General features: G+C 40.1%; 2 protein-coding genes across 3 annotated transcripts in view; one reads left to right on the top strand and one right to left on the bottom strand.

The window, feature by feature from the left end:
- The window catches only part of JSRP1 (junctional sarcoplasmic reticulum protein 1), a 36,424-nt gene extending 35,981 nt beyond the window's left edge, over nucleotides 1–443 (bottom strand). For both annotated transcript variants that reach the window (XM_081959464.1, XM_081959466.1), the window contains exon 1: nucleotides 327–443. The gene's annotated coding sequence lies outside the window, so the exon portion shown is untranslated. The remainder of the gene's footprint in view (nucleotides 1–326) is intronic.
- Nucleotides 444–4,306: 3,863 nt separating this feature from the next.
- Nucleotides 4,307–13,852, top strand: OAZ1 (ornithine decarboxylase antizyme 1). Its single transcript, XM_081937082.1, is given in 6 exon segments — nucleotides 4,307–4,582; nucleotides 11,250–11,307; nucleotides 11,309–11,395; nucleotides 11,659–11,831; nucleotides 13,169–13,254; nucleotides 13,384–13,852. Coding segments are annotated over 6 exon segments (657 nt in total). The 5' UTR covers nucleotides 4,307–4,460; the 3' UTR covers nucleotides 13,515–13,852.
- Nucleotides 13,853–14,063: the final 211 nt, after the last annotated feature.

The following is a 14,063-nucleotide window of genomic DNA, read 5'->3' as shown; positions in this document are numbered from 1 at the left end:
TGTGAGCCCAGCCAACTGTAGTTTATTTTAAAAAACCACGGTTAAACCAATAATGGGTTAGCATAATACATGAATCCAACCGAAAATGACTTGATGGCATATAAGATTATGTTTTCAAACCTTGAGAAGGAACTTAACATTATATTACATAACATACATGCTTGATTGCTTATCCAGCAATCAAGGTTTTTATATATTCCTTCATATATGACGGTAAACATTCCCTTCAGTCAAGCTCAACAACTGTATGTCAATCTAACTGTGTTAACACAAGTCTAGGAAGTCCCTGACTTACAACCATTTGTTTAGTCATCATTCAAACTTACAATGAGACACTGGAAAAAGAGAAGATTGGTTTGGTACTTGCAACAAGCCTAGCATCCCAAGGTCAAGAGGTCAACATTTGGGTGCTTGGCAACTGGCATGTATTTATTATGATTGCAGGACCCAGGGTCACGAGATTGCCCTTTGCAACTTTCCTAGCTAGCTTCCAACAAGCAAAGTCAATGGGGGAAGCTGGAATTACTTAATGATGTGAATCACTTAACAAGCATGGCAAAAAGGTCATAAAAGCAAGGGTGTCTTCTTAACAATCACCTTGCTTAGCAATGGAAATTGTGGCTCCAATTGTGGTCATAAGTCGAAGAGTACATGTATGGAAGTGGTTTTCCATTGCCTTGTTCCAATCCCCCCCTTCCCCTGCAATTTTCACTCTGGTGATCTCTTATCTGTAATACTATTTTGTTTAACTACTTGTACTGGTGTTTGTTTTGTTTGTTTGTTTTGTTTTATTGGATTTATATGCCGCCCTTCTCCCAAAGGACTCAGGGCGGCATACAACATTAAAAAAACACATATCACAAACGTTAAAAGGAAATTAGATAAATATCCAAAAAAAACAAACCCAATTAATATGACAATAACATTTAAAAAATTAGATAGAATTAACAGGCCAGGCTGGCTTGCTGGAAAAGCCAACTTTTTAGGGCGCGTCGGAAGGAGGTCAGGGATTATGCGAAGCTCCGGGGGCAGCTCATTCCAGAGGGAAGGCGCTCCCACAGAGAAGGCTCTCCCCTTGGGGGTCGCCAGCCGACACTGTCTGGCCAACGGCACCCTGAGGAGGCCAACTCTGTGGGATCGTACTGGACGGTGGGAGGCTACTGGTGGCAGTAGGTGGTCTCGCAGGTACCCTGGGCCTAAGCCATGGAGCGCTTTAAAGGTCATAATTAATACCTTGAATCGCACCCGGAAAACAACCGGCAACCAGTGCAGGCCACCTAAAAGGGGTGTAACATGGGAGCACCTAGGTACCCCCATGACAACCCACGTGGCCGCATTCTGGACCAGCTGAAGCCTCTGGGTGCTCTTCAAGGGCAGCCCCATGTAGAGAGCGTTGCAGTAGTCCAGGCAAGAAAGGACGAGGGCATGAGTGACTGTGCACAGAACATCTCGATCCAGGAAGGGGCGCAACTAAAAGAAGTTTAATACTTCTTGCCTTGGTTGTAATAAAATATGATTAAGATTATGAATATACCATTTTGAGATAGAAACACTAAACTAAATGATCCATTGCTTGGATAAGTAATGAGGAAATAATTTGCCTTAGTAAATGATATTGTGTACATATTCCCTCAATGTTTGCTGTTCTTTAAGAAGATAGAACTGAGTTTAAAGTAACTCAGATATAAATACTTAATACCGTTGGGATTTGTTTGTTTTGACAGCCTTTCCTGTTGAAACTGGAATTGCAATAATAGACTCGTATGATGCAATTCTTTGTCCCTAAATGTAGATTAATACAACAAAGCTGAAAGGATATGAGAGTATTATATTATGTTGTTAATATAACAAAAGCAGAAATGAAATGAGCTTAATATTTCTTTTTCCAGGCAAAAGGAATGCTTATCTTAATGTTCACCCATGCCACATCATTGCAACCATTTCTATAGAGTGAGAACAACTTAAGCTTTAGGCACAGCAGAGCTGGTGAATGATTGGATGAATAAAAGACATCAATATGGTGGAAGCATCCAGAAAAGAAAAAAGTACATTGCACAAAACGTCCTTGCGAGAGCATTACTCTATATTCAGTGAACATAATACATAAACTGAGATTTCAGCAGCAGACTTTATTAGACTACAATACAAAAAAGGGAAAATGTTTTGATCCAAAATTAAATATGGGAGAAAAAAATCCAACTATTTATTTTTCATTCCAAGGATGCTTCTTTTCAATGTAAAATGGGATCAGAAGTTCTGTGGATCCACATTTTGTGTAAACTGAACCTAATTAAGCATTACTGTATCACCTATACAAAAAGGACTACGGGAAATAGAGTATATTTTTTTATTATATGCATTCTTACTTATAGGCCTACCAAATTCCTAAGGACTTTTGACAATGTACAGATAGGATAGGATACATACAATACAATATACAATCAATAAAATGTAAATTGTAAGCCTTATTGAAAAGTGGAAAATGTATAAAACTTGAACCACGCTTTCTGACACTATGGTGTCCCTGTGGACTTTGAACAGAGAATGTCTTTAGCATCTCAGAAATATCCACACCACCCCTTTTTTATCATGCTCTCTGAAACAAGTTTTACTAGGGGGAATCAATGACTTGTAAGATGTTTTCTACCACCGGGTCCATTTTCCTTTTAGGGAACAAAGAATAGAACAATTACCAAATTGCCTGAGGCTGTTTCATAGTAGGGTTCTTTATATTTCATAAATTCATGTTTAATGGTTTGGGCACTCTAGTTCTGCTGATGATTGCATTTGTGCTTTTTACAGTTGCATCACATTGTTTGCTCACATTCCGCTTGTTATTGACCAAGACTTCTAGATCTTTTTCATATATATTAATAATGAGTATGGTTTACTCTCCGCCCCATACTGATGCATTCGATATTTCTTATTCAGATACAGCCATTGGATTTTATCTTTTGGAAATTCATTTTATTTGACAAAACATCTCTACGGGTATGGGAGCTTTGCAAAAATTTCATTTATTAAAAAATATAGTCTTTCCCTCTTTCTAAATTATTCATTAATATGAATACTGAATGGAACAGGAGGAAACTTAAAATGGATGGCTTTTTTCTGATGCACTTTATTTTCACATTATAATTATGAATTAAAGGAGAATCTGCTTCATGAGGATTTTCAAAGAAAAATTATTTCTTTAAAAAATAACAAGATAATTTAAATATCATTATGATTATCAGTTTAGGGTATCCTATAATATAAGGGCTTAGAGGAAGAACTGTATCCTGGGGCCACTAAAGATTGGAAGGTTAGGGAATTTATACCTAAATTATTTCTTCAGGAACTCAAGGCAGTATACGTAGCAGACTATTGAAAGGGTCGGAGGGGGCAAAATTGAAAAAAGGGGTTTTTATTGTATTCTGGACTGCAAAATATTATTTCCTCTGCCTTTTCTGCCGTGGCGTCTGTCTCCCCTCCCAAAAGTGAGGTCAGCTCTTATTTTCCAGAAGTCCCTCAAGACCTGGCTTTGTCGTCAGGCTTGGGGGTCTCGGGGACCGGTGAGACGTTGAGGGGCCCCGTTCCTCGTACGTGCTCTTTAAAATTTTTTTAATATATTTGGGTAAGACATGTTTATTGCTTTATACTTTTTTTTTTGCAGGGTCACTTTTTGTGAGGTGGACGGCCATATAGATTTGATATTTTTGGGAGAGTTCATAGAGAATAAACAGCCCCCTGGGGTTCCCCTTTTCACTCTTCCGCCATTAAAGCCTTGACCGTGCGCAAGTTCCTCAGCTACCTTGTCCCCGCTTGTCGTCGTCACCTTCCAGAATGGCATCTTTCACAACCAATGGAGTGCCGAACTCTACGTTCCTTAAGCCAATGAAACTTTCCACTTGGATCAGCCTACTGTGCCCCTAACGAATAATGTACTAGGGAGTGCGCACGCGCCATCTTAACCAATGCTTTCCCCCACCATTTTCTTCGTCTCGGCCCATCGGCCAATCACAAACGCTTTCTTCCCCATTGGCACCGCCTCAAAGGCGAGGAGGTCGGAAAATACTGTTTACCTCAGAGGAGAGACCCGCACGACCGAACGGTGGAGAAGAAGAAAAGGGAGGGTAAGGGGAGGGGGCGTGGCCTTATTTTTCACGAAAGCATTGGCGAGGCAGCAGATTCGAAGTGGGAGGGGTGCCGCTCTAAGCAACCGGAAGTAGGCCGGGCTTTCGTTAAATACAAGTGGGCGCCGCTTACGCAATCCTACGCCACGGATGGGCGGGGCTATCTCCGCCCACTGCCATATAAAGGCAGTTGGCCGTCCTCCGCCGCCCGCCATTTTGTGCTGCCGAAGAGAGGAGAACGAAGGAAATCCTTGCCAAGGGGTAGCCGAGAAGGAGGGGGCTGGAAGGAGGAGGAGAAAAGGGCAAAGACCCGACCGGGGGTTCGGCGATCAGGGGGCGGCCCGGATGGTGAAATCCTCCCTGCAGCGGATCCTCAACAGTCATTGCTTTGCCCGCGAGAAGGAAGGAAATAAAAAGACCAGTATCGTCACCATGCCTACCCTGCCCACCAACGCCGCTTTGAGGAGGTGAGAGGAGAGGAGAAACAAAAAAGCAAAAACAAACGGCCAAAATAACGCCTCACGCTCCGCGGCCTAGTTCCGCGGCCTCGCCCTGCGAGCCCCGCCCAGGCACGAGGGGAGGGGGCGGAGCCGGCGGGACCACGCCCCCTTTCTCCTAGCAACGCGTGGGGTGAGGGGGAAGAGTGAGCCTTCGGAAACCGAGATCGCCGGGTTGTCCCCGCTTCACCACCAGGACTCGGTTCTCCCCAAAAAAACCCTACCTCGTGTGGAGGAGAGATGCGCGTCTCCTGCGATCCTCCTCCATCTGGTTTCCCTTAGCCTTACAAGGGGAGGCTAGTGGGATTGGCGTCCAGTTGCCTGTGTTCCTTAAGCCTTGCTGCCCTAGGCCTCGTTTTGAAGAGCTTCCAGAAACGGCTCGTGGGAACAGGACGGGCCCGAAAGCCCCTTTCCTTCTTTGCAGCCGAAACTGGCATAAAAAAGGGGAAGGAAAGAAAAGAGAACCGAGAGTTGCGCTTCTTAAAAGGTTTTCTATATAGGAACTCCATACTTCCTGCTAGCTGTGCGCTTTTTATTAGCTACTTTCCGACCAGAACAGAAGAGTAGTAAGAGGGAATCGATTAGATAGAGATTGGATAGGTAGGTAGGTAGAATAGAGATAGTTAGATATAACATAGATGATAAGATATAAGATAGATAATAGAATAGAGATAGCTAAATAGCTAGATATAAGATAGATAATAGCTAGATAAATAGAATAGATAGCTAAATAGCTAGATATAATAATAATAATAATAATAATAATAATAATAATAATAATAATAATAATAATAATAATAATTTATTAAATTTCTAGACCGCCCCCTCTCTCTATGATAGATAATAGATAGAATAGAGATAGCTAAATAGCTAGATATAAGATAATAGATAAATGGAATAGAGATAGCTAAATAGCTAGATATAAGATAGATGATAGATAGAATAGATATCAACGGAAAGTGTTTTACTTTCCCTCTTCTTCCCTAAATAGGGTCTAGGCTGGTGGAGGCCTTATTACTGGATGTGCCCGCCTTCCAGTCTAGTCCCCTGCTGGTAACTTGCCTGTTTCCTTAGCAAGGTTTTTTTTCAGAAGTGGTTTGCTTATTCTTCCTTCCTAAGTCTGTGAGAGACCTGGCCCAAGATCACCTCCTGGTCTTGTACTTAAGGTGGGACTAAAACTCAAGTGTCTCTATTTCTACCCTGGTTGCTACCTACTCTTCAGTATAGAACTGGCTCGCTGCCTAATTATTATTTGGGTTTTAAGGAGAAAAGAAAATGAAAAAGTCCTGATCAGTCCCTCATTGAAGAGAAAGAATGACTCATTTTACCCAATTAAAAAGTATGTGCAATTCCATCAATAAAGCAAGGATGAAGCAAAATTGTATTGAAGCCATAAAGCTTTTTTGGGGGGGGGGAGGGGGGTCTGGCTTCCTTTTCTTCCAGTTGCATAAAGTAGAGAAATTTTAGATATATATTTCAGGAGAGAGAATTGGAAGATAGCAGGCCTTTATTGATAAAATTAGTTGCTGTCTTGTCTACTCTCTTAATAGTAAAAAAAGCTTGTTCCTTATTTCATAGTTCCTGGGAAAGATCCTCTGTAACCTATTCATATAATATCCATTGCTTAGGGGGAAAAGGTCTTATTTGAGGTGATGTCTGTTATGTGAAAGTGTATGTGTATTATAAACAAGTTATTACCGTTTTCTCAGTTCCACAATCTGTTGGGTGCTGAGCATTAACATATATGAAGAAGGTCCAACAATCAAGTAGTAGGAAATGTGTATCTTTTCAAGCCTGAATAGATGCCCCCCCCCCCCAATGTTTTGCTGTATGTCCACCTTCCCTGTTGTACATGAAATAAGTCCTATCTTCATAGAGGGGAAGAATCTTTCCTTTCTCCCAGCTAGTATGCAGCAACAAGATGACAGAAGGTATTCCTAAGTACACATGTATATAGATATGCAGATCATTTTCATGTGGGCGTTTCCTGCTTCAGATCTTGCCTTTCAAAAAATAAAGGTTTTATTAGAAAGGGAGTTATCTTGTTTTATTTCTAGATGAAAAACTGTACCTTTCCCTCCCCAAATGTCCTCCTATGCATCCATCCAATCTGCTCCCCTTTAGATGAATTGTGGGCACTGTAATGGAACTGCTGAGAAGTAACAGCAGGGTACAGTTGATCCATTGTAAGATAGAAAACACTTGATTGCAGGCTTTTCTTGCATTCAGATTTTCACATAGCAGACTTGCACTGTTCAATAGAATAAGGATGGGAGAAGTGTATATGTTTTATTGTATACTTTCCAAATCTGACAGTGCTTCCTTGGCAATACGAATTGTACATAAACTCGTTTAGAGAGTATCTGCGTAAGAGAAAAGCTGTTTGAATTTATAGCTAGAAGTATCCTGAAATGTTATAGGCAAGCAGTTTGTTTAAATTTGAATTTATCTTTAGCAGATGTGCCTTTGCTTGCAAAATGGGTGGCATTAGGCTGATCAGCTTTGCAGTTAGAAACAGAAACTAACAGTGGCCCCTGAGAGTCATAATAATGGTTACAGGGAAAATGTTTTGGTTTCCCACAGTTGTTTTGAAGAAGGAAACCGCAAAACTTTGCTGTAATATGAACTATAGAATTAAACAAGAAATTGTTCACACTCCAGAAAGAGTCAAATAAAGTAATTTCCAGCCATCCCTGTATATACAATATGGCTTCACTTACTTTACATCATTCCCCCATTGGGGGAAAAAACATTTGTGAATGGCTGTATGGCACAGAATTTTCTTCAGTAATTGATCTGCCTATGAATAATTCTTCCAGCTCTAACTGATACTTTTTTTAATGTTTTCTGAATTTGGATTCATATATGCTAAGCAATTTTTAGCCACAACTAGAGGGCTTCATTCAGTACACTACTGTGTCAAACCAAACTGCATATTATGGCTTGGTACGAACGGTGAACTTAAGTCAAGTTCACAGTATTTCATTAGTGCTATGCGGTCAGGAAAAAAGCTGCTTCAAGGAAAACCCAGCGATGTGGAAATGGGGATCACCTAACCAAGACAAAGGTCGCTTGCAGTGTCTGCTCAGCTGAACCAGACTAGCTGAGACTGTAATTGTTGGTTGAGATAAGCTTAGTTTTTTTGCTTTGTGCGCACTTTTTTTTCCTGATATGAGAAGATCTTCACTGTAATAAGGAAATTCCTTTGATGAGCCAAGGAGGTTTTGCATAAGGTATAAAAAGAGGCTGGCCTCTTGATATAACACCATTCACAGAATTCCACATCTTGGCCCCCAGATAATGAATTATGTATAATCCTCAGCCATCATGATCAATAATTGTGAATAATGGGATATATATATAGGCCAACATCCAGAGCTTCCTGTGGTTGGGGAATTGTTGCATTAAAATAGAGCCTGTTTCAACTTTATGCACTTCATCTAAAAATTTCCTTTCTCTGTTCTACCTTTATCATTCTCAGTTGTACATGATGGAATAAGGGAAACATTGTGAATGAAAGTTGTTTTTTCCCTTTGTGAGTCTATGTAAGATGATCTTGAGAGAACTCTAAAGTGAATTGTCTTTAGCAGATAGTTGAATTATGTACTGTGATAAAAGTAAATAATTGAATTAGCATCCCCACTAGCCAGGTCTGAATTGCCTTTTTAAATCTGATCAAATGCCATTTAGTGTAGTTTCTGCCTGTTGGATTTGCAGTAGACGAATGATGCTGATATTTCTCCCAAGAACTAGCTGGGCCTTATTCTCTAGACCTGGCATTGGCAGCGTTGATTAATGCTACAGCACGTAAAATAATGGTGCCAACAGAACCTTAGACAGGCAGACTGAAATGAATGGCCACTATCTTTTGAGATTTCAATGTATGAGATCTTAAGGATATGTTTAGCAAGTTTTTTTTTTTAAAATACATGGCTTAAGTGCTTCAGCAAGAACTACCTGCCATTTCTCTACATGCACTCTTAGTTAGATTGAAACAAAGCAAGAAAAAGAATCATTCTTCAAAGTATGCAAACCAGGCTGTTTTATTCATAAACATTTCCCACATAATGGAGAATGGGGCTGGTATACTTAGTTGAATGGTGTTTATGAGCACTCCATTTGGCTTAGTTTTTGTGGAGAATAGATATCAGATGAAATACCCAGTGAAGGCATAATGTATCCCATGAAAAACTTTGATTCAGAGCTATTGAAATGGCCTCAGACACAATACAGCTTTTGAGTATGGAAGATAATGATTAGAAAGTAGGGTTGGCCTGAATCTATCTTGCATAAGACAGTTCCCCTACCATAATTTTTTTGTTCACCCATGTATGTTAACATTTTGGAAACAAAAGAATGAATTCAGGATTTTTGAGAAATTAAGCTCTAATTTAAAGCAAGGTCCAGCTAGTTCAGCATTTTTTTTAGGATTCCATTAGCCAGCAGGTAGTTCAAGCTACCCGTATGACGGAGTAAAATGCTGTTTCATATTGCAAGAGTAGCAGTGTTAAAGCTTAATGCCTAATTTTTCTGAAGCTATTCTTTTGGGATTCATTGATTATTTAATTGCTAAAGTATGTGCACTACCCTTCAAAATAAAATCCCAATTTAAAATTTAAAAGCAGTCGTCAAAATACATACAAAGCAGGAAACCTTAAATTATTGTGAGTGCACCCTAAAACCGTGTTTTAACATTTACTCAACCAGTGCAGGGTGAAATTTGCTTTGCCATGGCCTACTGCACGTTCATTAAAAAAATCTAGCACATAGCAAAAACCTCAGTTGTGTGCAAGGTGCAAGAAAGGGGTTCTTGATTGGAAGGTGAACCAACATATTTGTTTTGCATTTTCTTTTTTCTTTTTTTGGAAAACCCCCTGCTATATATGGCAGAAAAATCAGTCTGTTAAAAGCGTTTATTTTAGGAATGCTAATTGGATGCCTAGTGCTAAAAGATTTCAGGATTTTTAAAGGGTGTTCAAAATGGTGGATTTTTCCCCCTTCTGTTTTGCAAATGGCTGCTGGCAGGATGGTTATGAGAATTTCCCCGAGGGAGACCTTGATCTGCTGCATCTGCTGTGGTGACGCAACCCCAGTGAGCTTGCAGAATGAAGGATGGTGCAGAGGGAGGGGCCAGCAGGAACAGCAGTTGCTGTGGTTGGTGTTAAAGGCAAAATAAGTGCTTTCAGTTAAGTTGGGTGCTGAGACACAAAATCACCTCTGCAAACAAACGCTGTACTGTACGGGATTCTTTCTGTTTAAGTTGCGTAATTGAACTACCGTACAGAATCCTTACAGAATATAATTGGAGCAGACCCAGACATTTTTAAAAATACCTTTATTTCTCCATTTAAATGAAAACGATGGAGCATCTGATAGGTTGCCAACCTACCTAAGAAAGAATGGAAGTTTTTTGTACTATGGTAGCAATTAGGGTCCTAAAGGAAGCATCTGATTTTTCTAACTTAGAAGCTATAAATTCTATAAATTCCTAAGAATGTTTTACTTCCAAGTGGCAGCGCTTAACCTACAACCTAAGAACAAGCAAGCAAAGACTACTAGACTGAAGCAACTGTTAACGTGTAGTGGAACTGTTCGGATGGGACTTTTAAGTCTGGAATTATATGTTTGCAGGAAATTGTTCTTTTTCTTAGTTATTATGATCTGATTTTGAGGCAAAATGTATTTACTAACAACTTCTATATTGGCCAGCTCAGATCATTTCTGGTTATTTAAAATAATAAAATAGAACACCAATCCAAAACTACATAACAAAAACCAAAAAACCCTCACCTGGTCACTGAGAAATCAGGATACCACCAACCATTTCCCCCAAAGCTTTATTAAATAATACTGTCTTTACCCCTTGTGGCGCTGATACATTCCATAATGGGGCAACCATAACAGCTATCTTTGGGTTCATGCCTACTTGTTGCAAAATGGAACCCTACTAAACTCCTCCGTCTAAATGTGCACTTAGGTTAGATAGATTCCACTTACATTAACTGGTCTCTGAAGCCATGGAGCCTTACAGCTCAAACCCAGCGCTTTGAATTGGATTCAGACTTGTCAGCAATCAACTGGAGGATAAATGTTACATTGCAATACTATTCTTGCTTGCTAGCGTCCCAGTTGCTACATTTCTACCAGTTGTAGTTTTCTACATCATTTTCAAAAGCTATTAGAATGTGTTACTGTAATCTAAATGTAGATTTGCCGTTCTTTTTTTTTTTTTTACCACAGTCTCTGAATATAACGATTATGTAATGTAAATGTTGCATTGCAACACGTAAAGGTTCTGTGCTTATCAGATCTACCAAAACTAAGAAGAGACTTTGCACTGAAGTCTGCCCCACTTGATATATATCCAGGTGTGATTCTGGGGACAGCTGTGCAGTTCCTGGAAGTTAGATGTTCCATGTCAGCCACTGGAAACAGAGGAGGAATGATAGGGAATTTCATCTCTGTTTGCTGATGGGATTATCTAGACATCTCCAACTTTAGGCTTTCTAAGTGTCCTGGCTTATAACTTCTTGCTGGCTGGGTGTAATGGGCTATTTTTCACCATATTTGATCATTAAAAATTTTTTTAGTCTGCCCTTGAATATTGACCTCAATAATGTTTCTGTCTTCCTCTCAGTTCCAGGGTGTCTTTCAGTTGCTGTAGTAACCTGGGTCCAGGGCCTCGGTGGTGCTCCTGATGTCCCTCACCCACCCCTGAAGATCCCAGGTGGGCGAGGGAATAGTCGGAGGGATCACAATCTTTCAGCTAACTTATTTTATTCTGTAAGTACATCACCTCTTTATAAATGGAGATTGATACAGTTTGAATTGTGGAGGGCTTGAGACGTGTAAAGGAATTGGAAGAGGGTGGTTTCTGGATTAGCTATTAAGAGCAATTACACAGATTTGTACCTATCTGAATATTGGGCCTGGCAAGTAAGGAACAAATCTTGTGCTGTTGAAAAATGTGGAGTGCATTGTTCGATCAATATGCTTAGGGTTCAGGAGATCTACAAATAAATCTAAATTCTGCCTTGCTTTCCTAGGATAATCGGCTGAATGTAACAGAGGAAATAACATCAAGTAACAGGACAAGAATCCTGAACATCCAATCCAGGCTGACGGATGCCAAACACATCAGTTGGAGAACTGTGTTGAATAACAGCAATTTGTATATCGAACTTCCCAATGGTTCTTTGCCGGAGGGGAGCAAAGACAGGTAAAGCAAAATAGCTGACTTTGAAATATTCAACATTATGAAATAGAGCTGTTACTGTTAAGAGGTCAACAGCACATTTCATAATCTCAAGTAATGTAGTTGTGGATCCACAGCTGCAAAATGCTATGTTCTTGGTATTAATGCTTGCAGCTGTGTTCGTGCCCAGGTCAAATGCTTCCTGTTTTTTTGTATTCAGTTCATACTTTTCCATGATCACATTTCATGACTCTAGAACAGTGTTTCTCAACCTTGGCAACTTGAAGGTGTCTGGACTTCAACTCCCAGAATCCCCCAGCCAGCATTTGCTGGCTGGGGAATTCTGGGAGTTGAAGTCCAGACATCTTCAAGTTGCCAAGGTTGAGAAACACTGCTCTAGAAGATATTTGTGAAGGAGGTCAAACTTTAGATCTCGATAGATTTGAAAATTAATTAGTGAAACTCGCTGTCGGGTGATACTATTTGTCCTATTTAACTGAAACAGTATTGAATAAATGATCAGTGCCCTGTGGTGTTCAGGAGCACGAGAGAATGATGCTTTTGAATTCTGAAAACTATTTTTCACCAACTGCATTTGAAAGTGTGTTTTGCTGTTGGTGTTTGAGCAGGTGCTTTTTGCTTTGTAATCATGTGTAAAGCTAAAAGAGCATGAAACTTAAAATTGGCCCCAGGATTATAGAGCAAAAATCACATAAACTTACAGAGCAGCCAGTGGTGAGTTTCACATTTTGTTACCACTGGTTTGCTGTGTGCGCCCGCTCCCACTCCTCACACACACGCACCCTTTCCACATATGTGCCTGTGCAGGCACTTTGCTTGCGCATGTGCCTTCTGCACAGACACCTGGCCTCAAAAATGTGCCTAAATAGGACGGCATAGAGCCGGGGTGGGTCCACCTGCGATTTTCACTACCGGTGTGGGTGAACCAGTCCAAACCGGCTGAATACCACCTCTGGCAACAGCACATAAGACAGCCCTCAAAAATTTGAGCAAAATAGAATGAAAAATGCATCACCACATACACAAGCTTACCTTCACATTGTAACTACTCTTAAAACTATAGCTAATAACTTATCATTTATACAACTAGCCAATATTAAGGCCATGATCTGAGCTCTAGTTCACAAATGAGCCAGTTTTTTCCAGCTGCATTTGGGAGCTTAAAATTCTTGGCTTATCTGTGAGTATATATGGTAGGTGGTAATTGATTTCCTAATATACAATGTTCTTTTTTATCTTTTAACCTTTCTCCTATCACGGATCTTCCGCTAGATAAAAACCATACTTTTGAAATACCTCTGAGGGGGTGGGAAAGTGCCTCACTCTCTTCCTCTCTTTAGTTTTGCAGTTCTTCTTGAGTTTGCGGAAGAGCAGCTTCAAGTAGAGCATGTGTTCATTTGTTTCCACAAGAACAGAGATGACCGAGGTAAGGAAGACTGGGATGGTGCCAGGGTGAGCAGAGGCTGCATGCCTAAGAGGGTAGTGGAATGGGTGGTGAGTTTGCTCGCGTGTTAGCCTTGGAATTTGTACTAAACCTCTTGTTTTCCCCGCGTAGCTTCGCTGCTCCGTACCTTCAGCTTCCTGGGCTTTGAGATTGTGAGACCAGGTCATCCCCTTGTCCCCAAGAGACCTGACGCTTGCTTTATGGTGTACACCTTTGAACGAGATTCTTCTGAAGAAGACTAGATTGCAGTGTTTGCCTTTTAGAGCTTGTTCCTTGTCAAAGATGTCTGTAGGAATTTTGTCAACATCTTATGCATCAGCATACATGCACACACATAAAATGACTTGCTCTTTGTACGAATTATTGTGACAGCTGCTCTGGTGGTGGGAAAGATGTTGAAAATTTCCAACTGTTGTCATCTTTTCTCTTTTTTTCCCCTGGACTTGTCCGCATGTTGTAATTGTGCAAAAATAAATGCTCACTCCAAATTAGCAGTATATTTCTTGGAAGTTTAATATTGTGTGTTTGTGATACTGAAGTATTCGCTTTAATTCTAAATAAAAGTTTATATTTTACTTTACTGCTGGTTTTACTGTTTCAAAACCTTTTCATTTTAGAAAGGAATTGGCACAAATTGCTACGTAATCCTTGGATTGTTATCTTTCATTTGTACTAAAATCTAGTTACTCCTAACTAGCCTGGTCCATAGCTGCAGGTTAAAATATACCGTATTTTTCGGAGTACAAGACGCACCAAGATTTTGAAGAGGAAATTTTTTAAAAAGTTTTTGT

Source organism: Natrix helvetica, assembly GCF_964273705.1.
Source record: "Natrix helvetica genome assembly, chromosome: 1".
Classification (NCBI taxonomy): domain Eukaryota; kingdom Metazoa; phylum Chordata; class Lepidosauria; order Squamata; family Natricidae; genus Natrix; species Natrix helvetica.
This window is presented reverse-complemented; position numbering and strand designations above follow the sequence as displayed.